The 27,427-nt window shown below is 42.2% G+C and overlaps 2 protein-coding genes across 4 annotated transcripts in view; one reads left to right on the forward strand and one right to left on the reverse strand.

Moving 5' to 3' along the window:
- Window positions 1-232: 232 nt before the first annotated feature.
- On the reverse strand, window positions 233-14,982 carry CKAP2 (cytoskeleton associated protein 2). 2 transcript variants are annotated; one of them, XM_066234365.1, is made up of 9 exons: window positions 14,844-14,982; window positions 12,338-12,397; window positions 9,085-9,163; window positions 8,127-8,992; window positions 7,620-7,824; window positions 6,355-6,525; window positions 4,491-4,560; window positions 1,461-1,716; window positions 233-954 (listed from the first exon to the last, which is right to left on the reverse strand). In XM_066234365.1, exons 2-9 carry the CDS (start codon window positions 12,355-12,357, stop codon window positions 681-683), a joined length of 1,941 nt encoding a protein of 646 aa, XP_066090462.1. In that variant the 5' UTR covers window positions 12,358-12,397; window positions 14,844-14,982; the 3' UTR covers window positions 233-680. The 2 variants fall into 2 exon arrangements, with proteins under 2 accessions (XP_066090462.1, XP_066090463.1); XM_066234366.1 differs by lacking the exon at window positions 12,338-12,397 and adding an exon at window positions 13,520-13,599.
- The window catches only part of VPS36 (vacuolar protein sorting 36 homolog), a 57,565-nt gene continuing 44,646 nt past the window's right edge, over window positions 14,509-27,427 (forward strand). The window contains exon 1 of one of the 2 annotated variants that reach the window (XM_066234368.1): window positions 14,509-14,714. Coding sequence is in view for 1 of the 2 variants with exons in the window: in XM_066234367.1 (XP_066090464.1) it covers window positions 25,800-25,895 (96 nt within the window). In the remaining variant the exon portion in view is untranslated. Of the gene's footprint in view, window positions 14,715-25,730; window positions 25,896-27,427 lie in introns of those variants that run through there. The other variant, XM_066234367.1, reaches the window with a different exon arrangement.

Below are 27,427 nucleotides of genomic sequence, written 5' to 3' on the forward strand. Positions count from 1 at the left end.
CTTCAAGCTTATTTCAAAATGGTATATTCTGTGCCTCTTATACAAAGTATAAAATGAACAAAACTAAAGAATTAAGGTAAAAATTAAGATACAATTTTAGAGAAATCGATTCCTTTTCAAAAAACCAAACAAACTTAAGCACATATTTATTTTAGGCAAGATTTGAACTTATTTCACTGTGGTTAAACTGCACTGCATACTTGTTTAAATAAATGGCACTAGAATATTATGTAGATATTTAAATTTATTGTTAACTTGATAGGCACGGTTTTAAAAAGAATACAAATCCTACTCTCTAAAACATGAGAACAAAAAGTGCTATTATACAAATGAAATATATAAACATAAATGAGTCTATGATTTTCAATCACATCCATATTAGTTTTAAAATTACCCTTTACAATGATCAGTTACCAAAACTAATTAACATTTCTTAACTATATTCAAGGAACATAACAAACTAGTTGACAAAATTTACCTACCTAGTAGAGAATATCTAGTCTTTTGAGATAGACAAGACAATGTATGATTAATTCTGACACACAGAAGGCAACACCTGCTATAAAGTGAATGTTAGCAAAAGAGCTCACTGCTGCGAATACTTAGGTACTTGGCCAAATCCTGACGTAACAGACACATGAAGCCACAACATAAAAAACCCTCCAGGAATAATAAAAACTTCATTCATTATCATAGCTTTCTTTCTCTTCTGCACTTTTAGTCTCCAAACACATTCGGGACAGTGCTGCATTAGGACGACATATAAAAGCATCGATTTCATCTCCCAGCTCTGTTAACTGTTCCAATGAAGACACACAAGGATAATGGTCTTTTAACATATCGGGCAATTTAGAAGTCTTGTCTTGAAGACGGTGAGAACGTCTAACTGGTGTTAGAAACTTTAGGTCTTTAAATGTAGAATGTGTTTCATCAAATTGCATTTTCTTTTTCACACTAAAACAAAACAAAAACCCCACAGAATTATTCCCAAAGTTAAAAAACATATTAACATTTCAACTTTGCCTTCTGATACTATTTATTATAACATAACTTGTATGTTACAACCATATGCTTGTTTTACAGAGATACTGCAAGCTCCTTGAAATAAGGGACTTAATTAATTCCTTTCTCAATTTTTGTTACAACTTATTTATACACAGTAGATACGTAAATATCTTTAGAACTTGCTAATAATTGAATTCCAAAACCAACTGTTATCAATAATACACAATCAGCAATCAGATAAAATGACATAAAACTTTTTTTTCAAAATGACAATATTTAGGGCAAAGCAAGCAAATGCACTATATTTAAAAGTAATGTTCCAATGCCACTCGATTTGTTTGAAACCTTTCTATTAACAAACAGAAGTTCTAATTGAAGCTATCCTTAAGATTTTAACTACCATATTTATTATCCCTAAGCATAAAAACAAGTCACATTACTCTTTAAAAGCTTACCTTTTCAAGGATGGTGTAGTAGAGACGTTATATTTAATTAAGCAACCTGCCCTAGTTTCTGTATTGGGGGTTCTAACATCATTGGCTGTGTCTTCTGTTTTGTCAAATTCATCTTTTTGACAATCTTGAAATACCACCTTTTTATGATGTTTATTTTCTATATCAGGTTTTCCTGACTCTAGATGAACATCAGTATCTTCAATGTTGATTTCTTGGATTTGTTCCTTGGTTGTACAAGCCTCCTCAAAATTTTCTCCTATAGAAATACATTTATAGGTTAAATTTCGGTCAAATTTGCCCTGGCCAGTTGGCTCAGCGGTAGAGTGTCGGCCTGGCGTGCGGGGGACCCGGGTTCGATTCCTGGCCAGGGCACATAGGAGAAGCACCCATTTGCTTCTCCACCCCCCCCCCCTTCCTCTCTGTCTCTCTCTTCCCCTCCCGCAGCCAAGGCTCCATTGGAGCAAAGATGGCCCGGGCGCTGGGGATGGCTCCTTGGCCTCTGCCCCAGGCGCTAGAGTGGCTCTGGTCGCGGCAGAGCGATGCCCCGGAGGGGCAGAGCATTGCCCCCTGGTGGGCAGAGCGTCGCCCCTGGTGGGCGTGCCGGGTGGATCCCGGTCGGGCGCATGCGGGAGTCTGTCTGACTGTCTCTCCCCGTTTCCAGCTTCAGAAAAGAAAAGAAAAAAAAAAAAAAAATTTCGGTCAAATTTAAAGAACAAAGTCAGGAGACATTCAAGTTAACCAAAGTAAGCCAGATTTTCAAAACAAAAGAATCAATCCATCTCTTAACCATTACTTTTCCTAAGTAAATATTGCTGACAACTATTGAACAATACTAACACCTATGTGTCAGGGATTATAGATAAAATATAAGAATGAAATGATCTCTATCTTTTAAGTTCATATTCCATAAAGAGACATGCTTGAAAATAATTATAAAATAAGAAGACTATAATTGAGATAAGAATCCATAAAAAGGAATAACTAACTTTGCTTGTGAGACAGGAAGATGGCTAGAAAAGGCTTCATGAGTGACATTTATGCTGGGTCTTGAAAAATGAGTACTCGACAAGATCTACTCTCTTAGCAGCTTTCAAATATGCAATATATATAGTATTATTAACTATAGCCACCAGCTGTGCATTACATCCCCATGGCTTATTTATTTTATAACTGCAATCTTATATCCTTGGATCCCCCTTCACCCATTTTGCCAAGTTGGGTTATTCTTAAACTTTCCTCCTTTCGTTTGTAGTATACTTGACTTTCCTGGTTTTTCTTCCTGTTTCCCTGACCATTCCTTCTCAAGCTCCTTCATTAAATATTGCTACTAAGATCAGATCATATACATCTTCAGTATGCTCACATGGGGGCATATTAACAGCAACCATAAATAGAAATAGTCGCTGTTGAACTAAACATACTGACAAAAGATGATCCCCTTGCACACAGAAAATCCATAAGCATATTAACCTCATTAAATTTTTTGGGGGTAACATGTAACCAACACATGTATAACACACTTAGAATTTCAGTATGATCTTTAATTTTATTTAAAGTTTAACCCTGGACCTAGAAAATCCTTTTCTTTAAATTCATTTTTAGAGAGAGAGGAGGGAAGGAGGGAGACAGGGAGGGAGGGAGGGAAGAGAGGGTGAGAGAGAGAGAAAAGAGGGAGGAGCAGGAAGCATCAACCCCCATATGTGCCTTGACCCAGCAAGCCAGGGTTTTGAACCAGAAACCTCAGCGTTCCAGACCACCACAAGTCAAGCTAGCCCTGAACCTACATCTCTATTTTTTAAATTCATTTGTGTACTGAAAATAAGGATATTTGTAACTGTTTGGAAAACAATTTAGCAGCACAGATCAGGAGCTGTAAAAAGTTCAAACTGACTCTTTTTAAAATTTATCGAAAGAAAATAGTTACAAGCAATGAGGCATACAATAGGTGCTCAAACATTTGTGATTGGGTGTTATAATAAAAAACTGGAAGTAACTGTAAACAAGGAAACAAATTAGCTTCCATTTATATATAGTGATTTCTCCTCTCGTCTAAGCTAGTTAATATTAATAATGGTTAAAGTTTAATGAATTTACTATGTGCCACAGAATTAGATACTTATTTACATTCAATGGTCCCAAGAATCTTTAGGAAGATATAAACATTATTCTGTTTTACAGATAAGGAAGGGGTTAAATTTCTTGCAAAAATTCACAGTAATTGGCACAAGGCACAAGTTATATCTTAATCTAGAAAACCTTTGCATTTTATAGACCTGACAGCTAACGAATCTCTCTTTTTTTCTTTTTTTTGTATTTTTCTGAAGTTGGAAACGGAGAGGCAGTCAGACAGACTCCTGCATGCGCCCGACCGGGATCCACCTGGCATGCCCACCAGGGGGCGTTGCTGTCGCAACTAGAGCCATTCTAGCGACTCAGGCAGAGGCCATGGAGCCATCCTCAGCGCCTGGGCCAACTTTGCTCCAATGGAGCCTTGGCTGCGGGAGGGGAAGAGAGAGACAGAGAGGAAGGAGAGGGGGAGGGGTGGTAGCAGATGGGTGCTTCTCCTGTGTGCCCTGGCCAGGAATCGAACCCGGGACTCCTGAACGCCAGGCCGATGCTCTACCACTGAGCCAACTGGCCAGGGCCGAATCTCTTATTTTCTCTCAATATACTCTTCTAGCAAAGAGAATTCCTAAATGAGTTTCTTTACAGCACAGAACACATAACAGAATTTAACAGGTAAAAAGTCTTTAAAGATCCTCTAGTAAAAGTACCTCAATCTCAAGACAGGAAGTTAAGAACCTACAGAGGTCAGGTAATTTTCAGACACTCAGTGACAAATTTGGGTTTTGAATGAGACCTCCTAATTAAGAATTCTTTATACTACACAAAGCTGTTAAATCTCAAAGGTACGTCAATAGAAGTATGAGGAATGATCAATCTACACATTAAAAAATTTAAAATGATCAAAAATAATTCAGCAAAGAAATTTAAGTCACAATTCACTTCAAGGAAACAAAAGAAACTTACCAAATTTAACTTTTTCTTGATTCTTCATCGTTATAATATCTACAATTACATCTCGCATTTCTTCAATAGGCTTGATTTTTTTAAATGAAGAAAGCATACACATTAGTTTTATATTTTCAGACTCTATGTTGTACAAGTTGAAAAATATTAAAACTGATTAAATTTCATATTTTAAAGCAGAGCAGTGGTTCTTAGACCACTTGTTTTGCCACTCAAATTTTGAAAAAATGATATATTTTCCAATTTATAAAAGTGAAATCAAGAACTTCATCAGTTAAAAATTTCCCCCATAATTTTTCTTGAGCCTTTGGTAATTATTACTGCCTGCCTGATATGAAATTAATAAACAAGTGGCAAATTAACATTATTAATATCTTTTAAAAAACTGGTCACTTAAGTTTATGCTTATAATAAGTTTACTCCTTTTCTCCTATATTCAAGTACATGGTTATATTTTTGTTTCCGATGGTATTAAATGCATCCTTGAACAGCTCAAGGTTAAAAAATTCAACAGTTGACTAAGTGTTCATTATGTGCCAGATATTATGAGCACTTCTCATGTTCCTTTGAACTACCAAGCCTGTTAATGCAACATATTCAAGATATTATATAAAAGAGATGCTCTGGCTCACATTCTTGGTTCGAGAACTTAGTCCTTAGCTATTCACCCCTTCTGCTCTCAATTTTCTTGGCTAATTATGATCCTTGCTTTCCAATTTTTGCTCTATTGTCCCATCTTTCTCTTTACACTACTGTTTTCTATGTGAACCCTTCGCTTCAGTTCCACATCCTAGGGATGCTGCCACCTGGTTCATCACCCTTCTGGTTCAGCGTAGTGGGGACCTAGTACTCCCTTCTAGGTGGGACTCTGTCAAGTACAATCATTCTTCAGCAAAGTGTTTTACACCTAATAACCACAGAAACTATCTACCAAATACTTGATTTCTGATTCAGGTGAATGGTCAAATAACATTTATTAGCTTTGTTGAGACTATCTGTATTATGAGTAGACATACTTTCTTTCATAATTTCTTTTTATCCTTTTCTCAAGGAAAGGATAAAAAGAAAAACTAACAAAACAAAACAAAACTAAACAACTAACCAAAAAGCCTCAAGATATGATTTATTCTATACTGGGGCTTTTTATACCAACAGAGTAGGAAAAAGTGATAAATATGGTATCCAACCACTATGGTGGTAAAAACGCCAAGAGGCCCTGGCTGGTTAGCTCAGTTGGTTCGAGCTTTGTTCTGAAACTCCAAGGCTGCAGGTTTGATCCCCGGTCAGGGGACAAATCGGGAAGCAATAAAAAATGTATAATAAGTGGAACAACAAATGAATGCTTCTCTCCCTCTCTGTCTCTCTAAAATCAATAAAAATTACAATGTCAGAGAAATTAATTTATTGCCATTTTCTATACATAAGCAGGACCAAACACACAGCATGAGTATATTAATATATACTCCAAAAGTATCAGAACTTGCTAACTTTATAAAAGCTAATTTAATTCCATTTGTTATATTCAATAAATTTTAGTATTAAAATTTAATTTCCCCAGTAGATTTCTAACGAGGAAATGTGCAAAATGACAAGATGTGCTAAAATATCTCTCCCAGCAGCTTTCATTAAATATACATTTCAGCTTATAGTATATCCATTTTCTAAGGTCTGATTATCCATAGTATATGAGCAAATTTTAGAGGCCAAGAACCAGCTTTTATAATATGCAATTCTTGTGGCCTTTAAACATTCATTACTTCTAGATCTATAACCACAATTTTTTTAAGTTATGCTGTGATGTGTTCCAAATTATTCTGAATAATTTACACTGTAATTAATAAAAATCAGTAAGTTTTCATCTCACCTGAGCTCCGGCCAGAATGGCTTTCTCATAGATTGACATAATATTTTCAATTGAAGTTGTGAGTGGTTCAACACGTGCAAGGCATATCCAATATTTAACAAGTTTTTTGGCATCTGGAATATTTTTAACCAGGTCATTCAGTGTGTCCAATATTTCTTCTTTTTGGCATCCCTAAAATTTCAAAAAATAAAGTGAGTGGTATCTTTTAGCCTAGAAAGTATGAACTAAGTAAGCTCACTGTAATCAAGATCAGTGAGAAAGTTGATAGAAAATTATACATTAAAAACAATCACTATTATCCTCCTTACTCTAAATTTATTTTGAATGACTATTAAAAAGCACAGTAGTCATAAGTACAAGGCACACGAAAATAATAAAAAAATGACTAACACTATTCGGTTTTGATGTTTCCATTTGGGTTCTAGATTCCTCTTATATAATGTATTGTGGGTTTCATTTACCCAATGTTTCTGAGTAAAAGTAACTTGCAGGTTTTTAAATGCTATTTGTCAGGTTTTGATATTAAGATTAAAATGAATCTGTAATGGTTTATATAAGTTATATACAGTTAAGTAAGAGGACAGAAAAATTCCATAGTATCAATAAAAACCCCAGCTGAGCAAAAACAAAAATTCAATCAGCTTCCCTGACTGTAATTTTCACTGGTCCTCAGAACTATAAAAAGTTTAAAAATGTTCATGAAGACTAGAGTAACGTTTGAATCATACTCTGTATATTCAGTCTTGATCTGAATCTTAAGACAGTAGTGTGGGACCAAAGCAAGATTAAATAAGAAATAAAGAAAACATTCTAGCATTAGTTATTACAGTCCATCAAATCTTGGTTCAAACAGTAAAACTACAATCAAGTTCAAGACTATAATGAGGTTGCTTGAGATAAATGGGAGCATTTGCAAATTTTTTCATCAATCTGAGTTAATTAACCTGTGATAATGATGACTCACTCATCATTATGACTGACTCATTAATTACCAAAGGTATTGCTCACCTTTGGTAAATGATTAACATCATAAAGGAATTCAATATTTATAACTCAAATAAAAACCACCCCTTTGATATATTTATATGAATTCAATGAAAATGCAGTCCATTAAAGGCTAAAGAGAAATAATCTCACAATTAATAGTAAGTTTATGTAACACCACCGGCACATTACTTGTCAAAAAAGATTGACAACATAATTCAATTTATGAAGGTAATTTGCAAAATATAAACTACTTCTCAAATATAAGATGAAGACTCTACCTCATTAATCAGGTTTAGGCATTCAGAAAATGTCCTGTTTACTTTTTCAGTAAATAACCTTTGCTCATCTTCTTCTGCCATGGTAGTCCAAAAGGACTCAACTGGTTCTTCATTTTGTTTTTCAGGTTCGGGCTGGGTAACTACTGAGCTAGGAGGCCTTTTCAGCATTCTTCCTTTGCTAGCTCTCCACTCACTCAGACGAGCTCTACAGTTAGAAGCAGTACGTAAATATTACTGTGATATTGCTGACAGCATTGTCAAATAGAGGAAAAGTTAAATACGTTAAGTCTTAAATGCTCAGAATCAAAAATGAGCTTTTAAATGGACAGATTATAAAAATTTTCCCAATTTTATTAGGCCTTTCAACTTATGTTACATCAAACCTAATAAAACACACTCAAATACAATCCACAATATATATTTGGTACATAACACATTCAAGGAAATGATAAAGCAAATTCACAAGTGGTACTCTATTGAAAAGTAAATGAAATCACTTCTACTTACTTTCTCTCTTCTGTGGTTTCTTTGGGTTGAGCTGGCCTACTATTGATAGTTGCTTTTGCCATAGTATGTCTGCGCTGGTTAATGGTTTTTGACTTTTCTATCAGTTTGGTATTAGAAGATGAAGCAGGCCTGGCTATAATTTCAGAGGTGGCGCTTCTTGGTATTATCTTACTTCTTTTTACTTCCTGAGAACTGGTTTTGACACTAGATAAAACTGTACTTAGTTGTAGTGATTCTTTCTCATGAGACTCCTTCTGAATTGTAACACTGGCAGAGGTTCTACTGGCATCTTGTTTCAGGGAGTTCTGGGTAGTATGGGTATTATTGTGGTGACTCCTAATAGGAGGATGCAAAAGTTGTTCTTTATGAGATGCAGCCCTCCCAAATTTGGTGGTAGTCATCATGTTTGAGGCTGTATGATTTTTCACTGTTACATTGCTGGTATTTGTAGGCTGAGGTTTCGTGGCTTTAGAGATAGTAGCTGAAAGTTTCTTTGTTGTTGCAGAACTCTCATCTTTGACTTGCACAGATTTTCGAAATGAATTAACCTTAGCCTGAACAATTTGGCCATGATAAGATCCAAGCACAGGTTTCTTGAGCATGTTAGCATTTTGCTTTGGTTTTTCTGTAGTCACTTGCTTCTGTTTCTTTTTAATGAGAAATGCTTGGCTTAATGTCATATGTTGACCTTGGGGCTCATCTTTTATTGATAACAACTGCAGAGTTTGATTATTTTCCAAATTATGAGCATCCATTACTAAAGTTGAATTGGTTAATTCATTAGAAGGTTTTAAAGGAATACAAATTTTTTCCATTGTTATGTTATTTTTGTTTCTTGGAGGTCTGCTGACATTTTCTTTATCAGCCTAAAAGAGTTATTTAAGACACAATATTTCAGAATTTACTTCAGAAAGGTTTTGGGAAAGGCAGAGTTTTGAGGGCTATGTACTTATCTTACCATTTTTGTCTTAGGTTTCAGAACTTTTGTCTCTTCTTGGACCCGACCCTCAGATGCCATGACTCTCTGGTCTCTACTCCTTAAAAAAAAAAAAAATAAATAAATCTTTTTTAACCCTATACCAAGGAAGTTTCCTATTTGGGGAAGGAAGAATATTTACAATTACCTGACTTCATAATTGTAAACTGAGGAAAGAACTGAGAGATTTATTTGTCCTCAGCAAAACTTTTTTATTTTACAGGGTGACTAAATGGCATAAACAAGATGGCTGAGGAATTTAAAGATATTTTCTTAAAAGTCTTAACACCCTCTCCTCATATAATATGTAAACACTTGAAAATCTCATTCTAAACTATTCTGTCCTAATCATTCAAACAAGTCCTCAAAAACCTTTATTAAGCAACTTTCTTTGATTAGTTTTCATTTTAAGTTCTTGGTAACAGACTTACATTGAAAAAATATTGCCCTGGCAGGTTGCCTCAGTGGTAGAGCATCAGCCCTATCTGATGTGGATGTCCTGTGTTTGATTCCCAGTCAGGGAACACAGAAGAAACACCCATCTGCTACTTCACCCCTACCCCCTCTCATTTCTCTCTCTTCTCTTTCTCCTCTTGCAGCTATGGCTCTATTGGAGCTAGTTGGCTCCCGGAGCTCAGGATGGTCCCACGGCCTCCCTGAGGTGTTAAGGCCTCAGGTGTTAAGAGCTCAGGTGCCCAGCAACAGAGCAGCGGCCTCTAGTGGGCTTTGCTGAGTGGATCCTGGTCCAGCACATGCAGGAGTCTGTTTCTGCCTCTCCTCTCGCTGAATAAAAAAAACTAAAACATAAAGACATATATATACAGATATATAAAAAATAGTCTCCTCAAAAGAATCCAAAATTTTCCTGAAAGGTGTAAATACAGTACTTTCAAGATTTCTTGGTAAAGCCAAAGCAGAGTTTCAGAATTTTCTTCTTATTGTAAGACTATTATAAACCCCATGACCCAGTTGCATTCCTTATTTATGTAAGTAGTTGCGAGTCATGGTCTTATTTGAATTAATGTCCTCCGTGCCTATTCTCTACCACCCCTAAGTTTTAAATAAAAATCATCTACACACAGTTCCCAAGTTTCTATCTCCAGTCCCAATCTCACACCCGAACTTCAGAAATACAACTATTTGGCATCTCCACTTTGATGTCTTATTGGTACCTTAAACTTAACATGGTCAAAACAAAATGCCCAATTCCTCCACTCCTACCTGAGTCCTCTGCATCTCAATATATGGTATTACTATTGACTCAGCTATTCAAATCAGAAGCCTAAGATCAATTTTTTGTTTCAAAGAACTAAAAGATTTATGAAAATATTTATTCCAAAGTAAAGCAGCTTGTAAAGTTAAAATATATATATATTTTTAAGAGACAGAGAAAGGGACAGATAGGGAAAGAGATGACAAGCATCAACTCTTTCATCGCTGTACTTTACGTGTTCATTGATTGCTTTCTCATGTGCCTTGACCAGGGGGGCTCCAGCTAAGCCAGTGACCCCCTGCTCAAGCCACCGACCTTTGAGCTCAAGCCATCGACCAACCATGGGTCATGTTTATGATACCATGCTCAAGCCAGCAACCTTGGGGTTTCGAACCTGGGTCCTTTGAGTCCCAGGCCTATGCTCTATCCACTGTGCCACTGCTTAGTTAGGCTAAAGTTAAAAAATTTTAAAATATATTTTATTTGGAAATGTCAGTTATATAAAGTTGCAAAATTAAATGTAGTTCAAAGAATATCCATATACTCATTACCCATATTTGCCTGTTAACATTTTATGCTACTTGCCGTATCACTTGCATTCTTTCTGAACATGTATATGGATGGAGTATATACAGTTGTGTTACCCGAAACTTTCACATCGTAAATGATGGCCTTTTATCCCAAAATATTTCAATGTTTATTTCCTAGAAGTAGGGATTTTTCTCTTACATAACCATAGCATCAAATTTACTTGATGTACCACTTTAATCCAATATTCATATTCTAGTTGAAAACTGACCTATTAATGTCCATTATAGCATTTCCCCTTCCACTACAGGATCAGGCATTGAATTTATTGTCATATCTCTTTAGCCTCTTTTAATCTGAAACATTCAAAATCATCTTTAACTCCATTCTTTTACATACTATACTTATAGTAATTCATCAACAAATCTTATCAGCTCTGGCTTCTAAATATAAGCACTCTACTATGAGGAAGGGCATGAAACACAGATAAATTCATACATCAATAAGTACCTAACAAAAATAAATACAAATTAAAACACGACTTTTTTCTTTTTAAATTCCCCTAAGAATGGCCCTGGCCGGTTGGCTCAGCGGTAGAGCGTCGGCCTAGCGTGCGGAGGACCCGGGTTCGATTCCCGGCCAGGGCACATAGGAGAAGCGCCCATTTGCTTCTCCACCCCTCCGCCGCGCTTTCCTCTCTGTCTCTCTCTTCCCCTCCCGCAGCCAAGGCTCCATTGGAGCAAAGATGGCCCGGGCGCTGGGCATGGCTCTGTGGCCTCTGCCTCAGGCGCTAGAGTGGCTCTGGTCACAATATGGCGACGCCCAGGATGGGCAGAGCATCGCCCCCTGGGGGGCAGAGCACCGCCCCTGGTGGGCGTGCCGGGTGGATCCCGGTGGGGCGCATGCGGGAGTCTGTCTGACTGTCTCTCCCTGTTTCCAGCTTCAGAAAAATGAAAAAAAAAAAAAAAAAAAAAAAAAAAAAAAAATTCCCCTAAGAATGGCAATGATGTTAGGATAAAAATAGGGAGACCAGGAAAATAAATTATTTCAAAAACCAGTCCACTGTATACTAAGCCACTGAGAGATCATGAAATGACAGCCACTTACAGTGCTCTCACTCTATTCCGGGCATAGCACAGTGTAGTCACTGTCTCACTTAGTCCCCAACAAAAACACCTATTACTATACCATTTATTTTATTTTTAAATTTTTTCCATTGACTTGAGAGAGAGATAGAATGGGTTGAAGAGGGTAGGGAGAGAGTATGAAAGAGAAGCATCAACTTATTCCTCCACTTAGTTGTGTATTCACTGACTGCTTACTTCCCTTATGTGCCCTGACTGGAGATCAAACCTACAACAACAGCATGCTGGGATGACGCTTTATCACCTGAGCCACCCAGCCAGGGTCTACTATCCCATTTTAATATAAGTAAAGAGTCTCAGAGAGGCCGGGTAAGTCCCCCGAGGTTTATAGTTATAGTGGCAGACTTACATATTCCAGCCCAGTTCCATATCACTCTGAAGCCCATGCTCTCGGATAGATCGGAAGAGCCTGGAAGGATGTTACTAGCTGTTATCTCAAGAGAGTGAGAGGACTTTTTGATTTTCTGCTTTACATACTTTTGACAGGTTTTTGTTTAGTCACAACCATGTACTATTTTTTAAAATTTAACAAAACAATACAAATATATTCTTCTTCTTTTTTTTTTTGTATTTTTCTGAAGCTGGAAACGGGGAGGCAGTCAGACAGACTCCCGCATGCGCTGGACCGGGATCCACCCGGCACACCCACCAGGGGCGATGCTCTGCCCCTCTGGGGCGTCGCTCTGTCAAGACCAGAGCCACTCTAGCACCTGGGGCAGAGGCCAAGGAGCCATCCCCAGCACCCGGGCCATCTTTGCTCCAATGGAGCCTTGGCTGCGGGAGGGGAAGAGAGAGACAGAGAGGAAGGAGAGCGGGAGGGGTGGAGAAGCAGATGGGCGCCTCTCCTGTGTCCCTGGCCGGGAATTGAACCCGGGACTTCCGCACGCCAGGTCGACGCTCTACCACTGAGCCAACCGGCCAGGGCCTACAAATATATTCTAATGGAAGACTGAGATGAAAAGAAATTATTTCCAAACATTCAGGAAGGCCACCTCCCAAAGAACAATGCTCCTCCACCCCCACATACACTCTGACTAAAACCTTGTTAAATTATAGAAAGACTGGCCTTTGTAGCACTGTATAAATCATAAGACAATATTTTGGTAAAAATACGCATATTGCTTTAGAATTAACTGTTTCCTTTTACAGTGTGAATTAATTTACACAGGAAATGATGATCTAATGCTGTGCAATCCAGCAAGGGAGCCACTAAGCCCCATGGGGCAACTGAGCACTGACAGTGGGACCTGTCCAAATTAACGTGTGCTGAAAATGTGTAAAATACATCAGATTTTGAAAACTCACTGCCAAAAATAATGTAAATTGAGTTTTTAAGCATTACATGTTGAAATGACAATACGGGATATGTTGCATTTAATAAAATGTTATTAAAACTTATTTCATCTTTTTAAAAAACTCAAAAAATGTGGCCACTAGAAAAATTTTAATTACACAAGTGACTCACATAACATTTTTACTAGACAGCTGACATAATTTTACAGATCTGAAAGTTTTAAAAATTTTACTTCACCTAGATATCTGGATTTTCCTGTTTGTAGGCAAAAAAAGTTTTTCTTAATAGATGTTCCTTGAGTTTTTGTTTTCTTGGCTCTAAATAACAAAAGAACTACAAGTCAACATTAGTTACACCAATAACACCAAATAAATATTGACTAAATGAAGATTTTACTTCAACAAAGTTCAATTTAAGATCACATCAGAAAATTCCCAATTCAGTGTTGCCTTTGGGAAATAATCGCATTTTTGCGAGACCCTTACTATAGAAGGTCCGACAACCACTCTGCACGAGAATCACATTGTCTATTGTCATAAAGTGAAACATCTGGAGAACATCATTTCCAACATACATTTACTGAAAGCCAAGCTTCAGGCCCCCAAATCGTAGAGATGAAGGCCCTAGACTCCGAGTTCTAATTTATCACAATTGAGTTGGGTGAGAATTTCTCCTGTTTTCCGATATGTAGGCCAAAGAAAATAATTTTACTAATGAAGACCTGGCCAAGTCTAGACTTCCACAACGTTGAGAGCGCTCAAGAGGCAGCATCAGGCCCTGGCCGGTTGGCTCGGGTAGAGCGTCGGCCTGGCGTGCAGGAGTCCCAGGTTCGATTCCCGGCCAGGGCACACAGGAGAAGCGCCCATCTGCTTCTCCACCCCTCCCCCCTCTCCTTCCTCTCTGTCTCTCTCTTCCCCTCCCGCAGCCGAGGCTCCATTGGAGCAAAGATAGCCCGGGCGCTGGGGATGGCTCCTTGGCCTCTGCCTCAGGCGCTAGAATGGCTCTGGTTGCAACAGAGCAACGCCAGATGGGCAGAGCATTGCCCCCTGGTGGGCATGCCGGGTGGATCCCAGTCGGGCGCATGCGGGAGTCTCTGACTGCCTCCCCGTTTCCAACTTCAGAAAAAAAAAAAAAAAGAGGCAGCATCAGATGAGACAACCCCGCTCTCGGGAAACTCGCTCCCGAGCTCAGAAGGCGGGGCCGCCTCACGCAGACGCATTCGGTTCCCGCGCGGTGGTAACCCGGCTCCGCGGACCCCGCGCCGCTAATGGCGGTTCCGTCCGCAGCCCCCGGCGCGCCCCCACCATAAACCGAGTCCCCGACCCTAGGCCAGTCTCTGCCGCCAGCGGGCCGCGCCCGGCCAGTAACGACTGCAGGCCACGCAGCAGCCACCCCTCCGTCAGAACACAGCTGCGAGCGTCCAAGCGAGCAGGTAAGGGCCTCCCAGAACTTGCGAGGGTTGAAGCTGGTGTGCGGACCCACAGCCGCGGCCGGGGAGCCCACGCCACACCCCACCCTCCCGCCCCCCCAGGCCTCGCACCGGCCTGCATGGGTCCCTCACCTCTGAACGCGAACTGGGCCCTCGGAGAACTGGGCCCTCGGACTGGGGGGAAACTGCAGGTCCTGGGACACGGCGGAGGTCTCCTCGCAGAGCGAAGTAAGGAAGGGGGTGCGTATCCGACGTGACCGCCTACGGCTGCTGCCACGCTCTGCGCGCAACGCCTGGGGCTCGGCTTTTAGGTGGCGCGGTCGCCGCCTCCGCCCATTGGTGCTGGCGTAAATTGAACGCGCCAATGGGCGCAGGGGGCGGTACAGGGGGCGGGGCCTAGGCGAGTTTGGCGGGCGGGCTGAGTCTGCAAGTTTGTGTTACGGGTGTTCTGGGCTCAGTCCCAGGTTTTCAAACCAAAAAACGCTTTTCTTGGATTTGTAGCGCGGTTGGAGTCGGCCTGCAAAGTCTCTGCTACGTAGCAGATAAGTATAGTCGTTAGACGCTCACAGTCCATTAAGGAAGGCAGACGGGAAGAGTGTTGTTTGGCTCCGCTCGTTAAACTTGGGCATGTTCATTGTAGAGCTGGCAGAGGATGAAAGCACGGACTGTGGTTAGGGAAGCCTGTGTATTTATTTCCCTTTCACAACTATTCACGGCTCTGAAGGGGCACGTCATCATTTTCCGTTTTACAGACGAGGGGGCTGGCTCAGAAATTATTTGTGCACGACGCTTGCAAAGGTGAACTGAAATTAGGATGTCAATTCACTTGTAGTATACAATCATCAGATGCAAAAAAAGAGAGAGGAAGAGAAAGGGATAAAATGAGAATGAGGATGAATCCTTAAAATTCTGTAAGGTTAAAATAGCATTTCTTGTAGACGTGCGTTTAAATGTGCTGTCCTACATAATCTTTCAGTTTGTTCTATCGGAACAGCAAGATAAGACGTCTTGCCATACAATCAATTAGCCAAATTAAGAAATTAGGAGTCTTGGCCCTGGCCGGTTGGCTCAGCGGTAGAGCGTCGGCCTAGCGTGCGGAGGACCCGGGTTCGATTCCCGGCCAGGGCACACAGGAGAAGCGCCCATTTGCTTCTCCACCCCTCCGCCGCGCTTTCCTCTCTGTCTCTCTCTTCCCCTCCCGCAGCCAAGGCTCCATTGGAGCAAAGATGGCCCGGGCGCTGGGGATGGCTCCTTGGCCTCTGCCCCAGGCGCTAGAGTGGCTCTGGTCGCAACATGGCGACGCCCAGGATGGGCAGATTATCGCCCCCTGGTGGGCAGAGCGTCGCCCCTGGTGGGCATGCCGGGTGGATCCTGGTCGGGCGCATGCGGGAGTCTGTCTGACTGTCTCTCCCCATTTCCAGCTTCAGAAAAAATGAAAGAAAAAAAAAAAAAAAAAGAGATTAGGAGTCTTTAATTTGCCAGCTACGCGGACCACATGTAAACATAAATCGTTAAAATCAATGCGGCCCTGAACACAGTTTGGGGTTTAAGTTTTATAGGGAGAATTACATGCTGATTGAGGAGTTGGGAGGGGAGAAAGTATTATATAACAGTAAAACAAAGCAGTGAAACAAGCTTTCTTATAATGTTTATCTATAGGGTTAATTCAGGGATGTAAGGCCAGGAGCCGCCATTGTGGCCATTCACATGCAGGTTCCCATTGGATTCGGGCAGATGGTAAAGAAATGGCAGAGTCAGAGGATGGTGGGCCATCCTATTTATTGGTGTCTCACCAAGACAGGCAAACCACAAAAGAAGACAAGGGAAAAGTAGAAAACCAGCTTTTCCCATGAAGGGCAAGGGATCAGGGAAGCCCCTGCAATCGTGATAGCAGGAACTGTGTGAGCCAGCTCCTGGTCTGTCCCACTTTATAGTGTAGAAAACCAAAAACCCTTAATCCAATATACAAACAAGGAAGTCTCTGATACAAAGTCACTTATCCAAGGCATAATTGGATTCCTCATGAGAGTGCACCACCCAGATCATACAATCAGTCAAAGATGTGGGGAAAAGCCCAGTCTTAAAACTAATCCCTAGGCTACAACGACCCTGCCTGCCCACAGCCCGTCCCCCACACCCAACACAAATCACAAGCGAGCAAACACATATATCATATTTACAAACTCATTTGACCAACATTCCACCCCTTTTGCTCGCTTTACAATCTAAACCACAGGTATCTTCCATGATGGCCACTGTGCAAGGAGTGGGATACATTGCATAAACAGAGATAGTACAAATACAGCAATAGGATTAACAGATCAAAAGCTATGGACGAAATGATAGATGCCGCTGTCAGCGGCACCAAGAAAGGCAAATCTTTTCCCTCTGGCAGAATACAGGCCAGAGTTTTGTCTGCAGACAGCACCGTAGCTGGCACCAGAGGCCGCCAAAATTGTGCCCCCAACTCCAGCTCTGCCTAGGTATAGGGCCAGACCACAGAGTGTTCCATTACCTGGGCAGGAGGCTGTGGCTGCCCCTGAGGGACTCTTTGTTGCTGGGTTTTTACCTTCTTGGCGACAACTGGTCGGGCTCTCAGTGTGCGTATCGCAGCTTCAGCCTGAACCTTCTCATCCTCAGAAGAGGAGTTGCAAGCGCCTGCTCCCACTGACTCAAAGCCAATCCACCGGCACGGATGCTGCTGCTCCTTTGGTGACTGTTTAGGCTCCTGTGGCTGCTGGCTTTGGCCAGAAGCTGAGACTCGAGCTCTTGAATCCGCCGGTGCAAATGTTCTGAGAACACCTGCTACTTTGCAAAGCTAGTCCAAGTCCACAGTCTGGGAAACCAGCCTCAAGGCCAATAGGAAGTGACTTACTTTCAGAAAAAGTAAGTTCTACTAAAAGTCTCTTTGTTTTAGAGAAAGTAAGTTTGCCAAAAATTATGTTAAGAGCCTTTCTTTTCTATATTTCAAGTTCTCATTTTAAAATATCACCTTCAAAAAAAAGCCTTAGCAAACACCCAATTCACAAAAACTAAATAATTAAGAACCAGAAAGGTATCGGGGGTGGGAGTGGGGAAGAGTTGAGAGTTCCGTGTTGTGCCTTTCTGGTTTTAAGCATTGGATTCATAACATTCCTCTACCTTATTTACTTATTTATTTTAGAAACAGTCATTTATTTATTGTTCAATGAAGTTCTCACCCCCAAGGGCAAGAATTGGAGTTGTGTGTGGGTATATTGAGCCTGGGACATTCTTTGTGCTTAGGGTCACAGGGCATGTGATAGTTGGGCCTGGACAGGAAGCAGATTCAGGATGAGATGGGGCTGGCTGGGTGGAAGACCAGCTGGCTTTGGGGCTGGGTATAGGATGGAGTTAAGGATGAGGGTTGGGTTGGCCTGAAGTAGGTGGGAATGAGGATGAAGAAGCTGGGAATGAGGTGGGTTTGGGTGGAGATGGGGACAGAGACGGGAATGAATGGGATTGGGAATATGGTACTGAGAGTGGGTATGGAATGGGGTTGCAGAGGCTAGTGATTGGCTTTGGGGCTAAAAATGGGGTCAGGATAGGGTTGAAGGAGTTCTTGGGTTGAGAATGAGCTGAGGGTTGTTGCTATAGTTGGGGATGGTGTCAGGATAAGGAGGAGCACTGGATATGAGGTTCAAAGCTTTTTCTGACTTTGGATCCTAAGTCAGGTCCAGGTTTAACCAGGGGACCCCCAGGTCCCACTGCTGAGACCATGGTTTGGAGGGCAGAGGGCTGTGATATCTTTAACAGAGCTGAGGTCACCCTAGGCTCCAGGAAAAGCCTCTTGGTGACTCCAAGTGACCCTCTGCAGTCTCTGCAACGCTGGGTGCTCAGGTTTCTAGTCCTCAATGGTAGATGGCATGGCCAGGGTGGATCTGGCCCCGGAGCTTCCTTTTTCCCATGTCTCCCCTGGGTTGGCTGTGTTAGAGGTGATGACAGCATCATGGGTAGGGTCCTGGGGCCAGCTCCGGAGACCCTTTCCCAGACCATCTTCGGCTGCTTAGACCGCCCAGTTCCCCATTACCAGCCCCAGCCTAGCCTGCAAGGGATATCCCAGTGCCCACATTCCTGAGTGGCCTCTTGATGGTGCCCAGCTGGGTGCCACAGCTTGGGGGTTGCAGGGGTAGGAGGACGGGGACTACTGAAGGGTATAAACTCCCAGCAGGGTGCTGTGCAGGAGAAAAAAGAGGGTATCCAAATGAATGGGGAAGGTGACAGAGGCCAGGCTCTTGGAGAGCCCCAGGAGGGCTGGATCTGGGGTGCCCAGGAGAGAAGCTGGCAGGGCTGGAAAATGTGCAGGGAATCCTGGCTCTGTCCCAGGTGATGGCAGGGAGAGGCAGTTCCTTTTCGGCTCTGTCCCTTCCTTCTACCGTTCCATCTTTGTGGGTGGGGTCTCTCAAGTCTCTTTCTCCATCTTGTCTTGTCACAGGAAAGGGGCTGGACCCAGGTGGTTCTGCCCTGACATGATCGAAAATGTGTGGGTTCTTGACTTTGTGCAGGAAAGCTTTCATAACACATGTCCAGGTGATTTTGAGAATATTTAGTAAAGCTGAGGATGGTGAAAGCATTCGTTTATTCCTAAGAATTTTTTTTTTTTTAAATTAGGGATGTTGAATTGTGTCAAATATCTTTTTATTAATCATTTGATTTTCTTTTTTGAGCTGTCGGTTACATTTTGAATACAGATTTCCTAATGTTGAATTGTACTTATGCTCCTTGAATAAATTCTACTTGGATTTGCTATACCATTCTTATAATATTCTGTTTATTTGGTTTTGTAAATATTTTACATAAGATTTTGCATTCATATTTATGTGACCCCTCTCTACAGACTTTCTTATAATTGAGTTTTCTTTTTTTATTTTCTTCTGTGTGTGTGCGTGTGTGTGTGACAGAGATAGAGACAGAGAGAGGGACAGACAAGAACAGACAGACAGGAAGGGAGAGAGATAAGAAGCATCAGTTCTTTGTTGCGGCTCCTTAGTTGTTCATTGATTGCTTTCTCATATGTGCCCTGACCAGGGGGCTTCAGCAGACCAAGTGACCCCTTGCTCAAGCCAGTGACCTTGGGCTCAAGCTGGTGGGCTTTGCTCAAACCAGATGAGTCTGTGCTCAAGTTGGCGACCTCGGGGTTTCAAACACCACCTGGTCAGGCATTGGGTTTTCAATCAGTTTTTCTGATTTCATAAAAAGAATTTGGAAACTTTCTTTGTGTTCTGGAAAAGGCTAAGTGGTAAAATAATTATTTGTTCTGTCAAGGTTTAAAATAACTCACTTGTGAAATTATTTGGTCCTGAATTGGTTTTTTTTTGTTGTTTGTTTGTTTGTTTGTTTGTTCCTCTTCGATAACTTATTCAATTAGGTTTTAAAATTTCTTTTCTGGGGTTAATTTGAATGTTCATATTCTCCACATACCCATTTAAATAAATTTTTCCTATTAATTTGCACAGGGCTTTGTAAAATGTCTTTTATGAGAACCATACCTGTCAATCTATTCCATGTGAGATTCTAATAGGCTGCCCTGCATAGGTGTTAAAGAAATCCCACATACACTGATATATAAAAACAAACATAATCATAAGACACTTAAGGGAATAGTAGCATGCAGAAAGGGAAAAATTCCCCTTTCCCTCCTCTGGTTCTTTTGGCTGGTTGAATAATCAAATCAGCAGGAGACAGAATGACAAGAGAAAAATCAAATCTAGTTTCTTGCACACAGGAACCCCACCTACATGAGAGAGTCAGAGACCTTGCAAACACAAGAGACTCATAGGCAGAAAGGGAAAATGAGGTATATATGACCTTCTGAGCTAGAGACGAGGTAAGACACCTTAGGATTCAGAAATTCATTACAAGCAGAGCACATGTTCAGTAATTAGTAGTTTTCCCTGCCATATAGATGGGTCAAGAAAAGTATCTCTGAAGAATGATAGGTGCCAGAGGGGAAGGGGGTTCGAGGACTGAATGAAAAAGGTGAAGGGATTAGAAGAACAAACTGGCAGTACAGAAAAGTCACAGGGATGTAAAGTACAGCGTAGAGAATACAGTCAGTAATGTTGTAATAACTATGTGTGGTGTAATAACTGGGAATATATAGGGAGAACACTTTGTAAAGAATATGAATGTCCAATCACTATGCTGTACATCTGAAACTAATATAAAATAATATTACATATAAACTGTAGTTGAAAAATTGAATTAAAACAATAGAAAAAGAAAGGCTATTTCTAATAATCTCTTATTATGGGCAAGGTCTATGAATTCAAATTCTTCTAGATAATTGCAGGGGTGGGGGGTGGGGCAGGAGTTTATTTTGAGCCTACAAGGTTTTGGTTGTTTTTGGCCCTAAATAATCTGCATACCATAGGGGCACAGATTGGGGTCATTCATCCTGAACCCTGCTAACCTAAAAATAAACAGCCTTTCAAAGTGAGAGCAACAAGCATTTATGTAAGATCAATAAAAATAGCTATTCGGGGTGCTTTGACTTAGGCAGAAACCCAAATAATTTTCCAATCAGAAGACAAAGGCAGTGAGTATTGATGAGAAAGGAAAAGGGAACAATGACATCAACAGAAGGAAGGCATTTCTGTTGGTGTAAATATACTGCTCACAAAAATTAGGGGATATTTCAAAATGAATATGAAGCTATAAAATATCCCCTAGTTTTTGTGAGCAGTTTAACATTACATGGTCACAGTAGCTCTAAAGAATGTTTTAGATTTTCAGTCTGACAGTCATCAGTTCAGTAGTCACAATATCTGCTCTCGGTATGATTGTTAGAGTTTTTTGGGACACAGTGTGGCTTTAAGTCCAGTCCAAAGGTACTTTTGCCCTGTTTTAACATTCCGACTTGTGTGTTGCCTGACGATCTTTCAGTAGCTGAGTCTTACAGGCAGCTAGCACGTGGTAGCAGACTTCACGGAGCCCATTTGCTGAGTGGGCCGAGGACCAGAACTGATAGCAGCTGGCCTCAGTTTGCATCATGGCCTCTCGCACACGTCTCCAGGTTCAGCACAGACAGCTACCAGCTGCAGATTTCTTTGTAGCTCCTACCAAGTAGTGCCAAGCATGTCAAAGGCTGAACTTGACCTGCATCAGAGACCCTTCAAAGAGGTCCCAGAAACAGAGGCCACACCCAGTGACTGGCTTCAGACCACAACAGGGCACTACCCAATTAGCTACACGAGGGGCATACCCTGAGCATGGTCTTGGCAGACATCAGAGCCCTCTAGGGCAGGGGTCCCCAAACTTTTTACACAGGGGGCCAGTTCACTGTCCCTCAGACCGTTGGAGGGCCGGACTATAAAAAAAACTATGAACAAATTTCTATGCACACTGCACATATCTTATTTTAAAGTAAAAAAACAAAACAGGAACAAATACAATATTTAAAATAAAGAACAAGTAAATTTAAATCAACAAACTGACCAATATTTCAATGGGAACTATGCTCCTCTCACTGACCACCAATGAAAGAGCTGCCCCTTCCAGAAGTGCAGCAGGGGCCGGATAAATGGCCTCAGGGGGCCGCATGTGGTCCGTGGGGCCGTGGTTTGGGGACCCCTGCTCTAGGGTGAATTCTGCTCTGTTGAATTAGCATTCCCGCATAGCAGCTCATATGCTGTGATTGTGGCCAAAACATACAGCCCATTAGCCTGAGGCTCCACCCCACCCACTGATATGCCAACAGCAAGCTGGGCTCAACTACAACAGGAGGGTACACAAAACCCACATAAGGGACACTCCTAAAGCACCCAGCTCAAGTGATCAGGGGGACTGTGCCACTGGGTCCCACAGGACACCTACCACGTAAGGCCGCTTTGCCAAGACTGGGAGATGTAGCAAATGTAACTAATATATAGAAACAAACACTGAGAAGCACCCAAAATGGAGAGATGCAGAAACATGTCCCAAATGGAAGAATAGGAGAAAACTTCAGAGAAAGAACTAAATGAAATGAAGATAAGCAATTCACCAAAATCTGGTTACAAAGATTCTAAAGAAACTTAATGAGAACTTCAATAAAGATATACTAAGCATAGGCCCTGGCTGGTGGGCTCAGTGGTGGAGAGTCGGCCTGGCGTGCAGGAGTCCCAGGTACGATACCCGGCCAGGGCACACAGGAGAGCGCCCATCTGCTTCTCCACCCCTCCCCCTCTCCTTCCTCTCTGTCTCTCTCTTCCCCTCCCACAGCCAAGGCTCCATTGGAGCAAAGTTGGCCTGGGCACTGAGGATGGCTCTATGGTCTCTGCCTCAGGCGCTAGGATGGCTCTGGATGCAACAGAGCAATGCCCCAGATGGGCAGAGCATCACCCCCTGATGGACATGCCGGGTGGATCCCGGTCGGGCGCATGCGGGAGTCTGACTACCTCCCCATTTCCAACTTCAGAAAAATACAAAAAAAAAAAAAAAAAAAAAGATATACTAAGCATAAAAAAATGACAAATAAATAATAAAAAATGAACCAGGTAGGCCCTGGACGGTTGGCTCAGTGGTAGAGTGTTGGCCTGGCGTGTGGGAGTCCTGGTTCGATTCCCGACCAGGGCACACAGGAGAAGCGCTCATCTGCTTCTCCACCCCTCTCTCACTCCTTCCTCTCTGTCTCTCTCTTCCCCTCCCGCAGCCAAGGCTCCATTGGAACAAAGTTTGCTCGGGTGCTGAGGATGGCTCTGTGGCCTCTGCCTCAGGTGCTAGAATGGCTCTGATTGCAGCAGAGCGACGCCCCAGATGGTCAGAGCATCGCCCTCTGGTGGGCATGCCAGGTGGATCCTGGTCCAGGAGTCTGTCTGACTGCCTCCCCGTTTCCAAATTTAGAAAAATACACACACACACACACACAAAATGAACCAGGCAGAAATGAAGAAAAGAATAATTGAAATGAAGAATAAAATATATCATGATAACTATGTACAGGACCAGGTGGATACTGGAAGCATGGGGGGGGGGGGACCACTCTGTAAAGTATAATTTTCTAACCACTTTTTTGTGCATCTGAAACTAATACAAAATAATATTGAATGTAAACTGTAATTGAATAAGTAAATAAAATTTAAAAGAATATTCTAGAAGGAATCAACAGCAGATTAGATGAAGCCAAGGATTGAATTAGTGATTTGGAAGACAAGGTAGCAGAAAACACCCAGCATTACAAGAAATGCTAAAGGGACTTCTTTAAGGAGAAGGGACTAAAAAGAACATAGATGTAAATAATAAAATGGCATAAACTATGTACCTATCAATAATCATTTTGAATGTAAATAGATTAAGTGCTCCAACCAAGAGACATGGTATAACTGAATGTGTAAGAACACAAGACCCATACATATGCTGCCTACAAGAGACCCACTTCAGATCTAAAGACACACAAACTGAAAATAAAGGGATGAAAAAAGATATTTCATGCAAATGAAAATAAAAAGAAAAGCTGGGGGAGCAATACATTTATCAGACAAAATAGACTAAAAAGGCTTTACAGACAAAGGACCTCTTATAATGATGGTAAAGGGATCAATCCAGCAAAAGTATATAACCCTTGTAAACATTTATGCACCTACATAAAAGCACCTAAATATATAAAGAAAATATTTATGAACATAAAGGGAGAGACCAACAAGGAGTCAAGTTACAGCAGTGGATTTTCACACTCTTACTATATCATCAATGGATAGATCTTTCAGACAGAAAATCAAAAAGGAAACAGTGGCCTTAAATGACACATTAGACCAGATGAATGTAATTGATATTTTTAGAGCATTTCATCTCAAAGCAGCAGAATATACATTCTTTTCAAGTGCACCAGCATTGTTTACAATAGCCAAAATATGGAAGCAATTTAAGTGCCCATCAATGGACAATTTGGTAAAGATATGTGGCACATCCATCTACAATGAAATATTACTCTGCCATAAAAAAAAATGGAGTCTCACCATTTGTGACAACATGGATGACCTTAGAGGGTATTATGCTAGGCGAAATAAGTCAGAAAAAGACAGATATCATATGATTTCACGTATATGTGAAAGCTAATGAACAAAATAAAGGACCAAACAAAACTGAAGCAAACTCATAGACACAAAGAGCAAAATGATGGTTCCCAGATGGGAAGGGTAGTTGGGGAATAGGTGAAAAAGGTGAAGGAATTAAGAAGTACAATTTCATGGTTACAAAATAGTCATGGGGATGTAAAGTACAGCACATGGAAAGTAGTCAATAATATTGTAATAACTGTGCATGGTGCATAAATTGTATGAATGTCTAACTACTATGCATACACTGAAACTAATATAAAGTAATATTGAATATCAATTGTAATAGGAAAAAAATTCAAAGAGTGAGGTAAGGGCAGTAAATCATTATTTCAGGTCTTGAGATCAGCTTTGGTGTCCTTCAGTCTGGTTTCATGAAGATGTGGCCAGGTGGTCCTTCAGCTTTAGGGCTCTGGAGTGACAGACAACTCAGGCCATAATGTTATCTTTATCTTAACAAAACCTATGTTTTGCGTGCATTAGTCAAGGCATGCCATTGTTTCTCCCTGCAGCAGGGGTTCACTAGTGAAGGAAAGCGCTAAGGCTTACAAGGCATTCTGTGAAGAAAGGGAATAGGGTGTTGGGGGCTACAAATTAAATCAAAATCACACATTGTATCAGGATTCTAGGTTTCCATTGCAGCTGTGTAAAAACAATTGAGGCCATTTGAATTTATTTGGGAAAAAAAGTTATTTACAGCCTTTAATGAACATGGAAACATGCTGGAAACTGACATGAAAACTGCACAGATATACAGCAACCTGGCTTCTAAGTCCCTTCTAAGCGCTGGGTTTGCACCCCAGCAGGACAAACGATGGGGTGTACGTCCCTGCCGGCCATTGGCGAACGATTGCCAGGGGGCGCTCAACAATGTCTGCAAGTCCCTGGAGACCCCTCGGGCCGCGCGCTCCTCAGGGCTTCCGCGTGCCGCTGCCTCCCCTCCCGCCGCCAGGGGGCGCCGCAGACCGCATGGAGCTCACTAGCTGCGGACCAGCCGCAGCGCGGGCGAGAGGCTAGGGCCGGCCCGGCGGAGACCATGGACCGCTTCGTGTGGACCAGCGGCCTTCTGGAGATCAACGAGACCCTGGTGATCCAGCAGCGCGGGGTGCGCATCTACGACGGCGAGGAGAAGGTAGGGCGACAGCGCGCAGCACGGCCGGATCTCGCTCTCCCGGCCGCGGGCGCGCAGTCGGGCAGGCCTCCCGGGCCTCCCCCGCGCCGCGGGCGCCCGCCCAGCGTTGCGCAGCGGCCCCGCCGTAGGACCGGGTCCCGGCGCGCGGGAGGGGCAGAGACCACGATGGCCCACGCCCGAGGTGGTCTCGGACCCCGCCGCGGCTGCCCTGGGCGGAGCGCCCGAGCAGCGGCCTTAGGACCCGCCGTGGTCGCGGCCGACCCGGCGGCTGCGCGTGGGCCCGCCCGCCGCAGGGATCGTGCCCCGCCCCGTCCCGCAGAGCGGCCCACGGATTGCTGGAAGGGACTTCCGTAAAAGTTGGTGGCATTTTCTATCTGAAGACGTCCCAAAGCTAAAGGCTTTGAAACAATTTGGGGAGGAGTTTTGAGCGTCTGTTTTGTCAAGTGATGTAGTAGGCCGTGCCTGGCAATCCAAGCTTAAAACCCAGGAGATCCGTCTGCAAATTGAGAGGAGAAATAGTAACTATAAGTAAACGTCCTGCGGAGCCTTCCATCCACCGAAAAACTGTCCTCCTATTCTGGATGAAATGGAGAAGCTGGAAATAGAAAAAAAAAAAAAGTAAACTCTCATGTTTAGTTTCCACAAGTTTCGCTTGCTATTTCTCCTTCCTTGTTCTGCTCATGGAACTTCCTTCTGCACCTCTGCGCGCCTCCCACAGCCTTCCCCGGCCTGCGCTGCAGAAGCCGGGCTCCTTCTGCGGGTCCGGAGGCGGGTCAAGCCGCCAGCCAGACGCCCCGCTGACCCAGTGCTCTCCTGCCCTCAGGGCTTTGCTCATGGACAGTGTTGTCTCCATTATTGAATCAAGGCCTCTTTCTTAAATAATTTGCTTGGGTTCAGCCATTTAACTGTATCGTACTTTTATTAACTTGGTCTCAGATTGGGTTTGCACCTTTTGGCTGGAGTAACAGCTAAGTGTTTCTTTGTTTTAAACCAGGGTTACACCTTTGGAACTGTTTTAAATGGAGCAGCCTGCTCAGCCTTCCCCTCCCCCAGTGGGTATGACGGTGTCCCACTTTCAGAACCGAATGCTGACAAGGGTAGATCCGTCTTCAGGGACTCCTCCAAAGCCACACCCTTCTGGAAGTCATGCTTTTGCGGAGCACAATACTGTTGCTCTATGTAATTCCAGCATGCAATTACAGTACACCTTGGCTGACTTGTAACTTTGATACATTTAAAAACAAAAAAATCAAAACCATTAGTACCTGTATATGAAAAAACATTGTTAAACCAGCAAATTCTGGCTTTTCCTTTAGATTTTTTGGCTCTTGTTTTTAGCAAACAAGTAGGTAATAGATGTCAGAGGATGTAGGGCTAGTAGTTGTGGCCATTGCCGCCAGGCACGTGCAAGTTCTCATTGAATTCAGACAGACGGTAATGAAACAGCAGAGCAGAAACTGGTAGGCTTTTTTTCTTTTTTTTTTTTTTTTTTTTTTTGGTATTTTTCTGAATTTGGAAACGGGGAGGCAGTC

The sequence above is a fragment of the Saccopteryx bilineata genome, chromosome 6, assembly GCF_036850765.1.
Source record: "Saccopteryx bilineata isolate mSacBil1 chromosome 6, mSacBil1_pri_phased_curated, whole genome shotgun sequence".
Lineage (NCBI taxonomy): Eukaryota > Metazoa > Chordata > Mammalia > Chiroptera > Emballonuridae > Saccopteryx > Saccopteryx bilineata.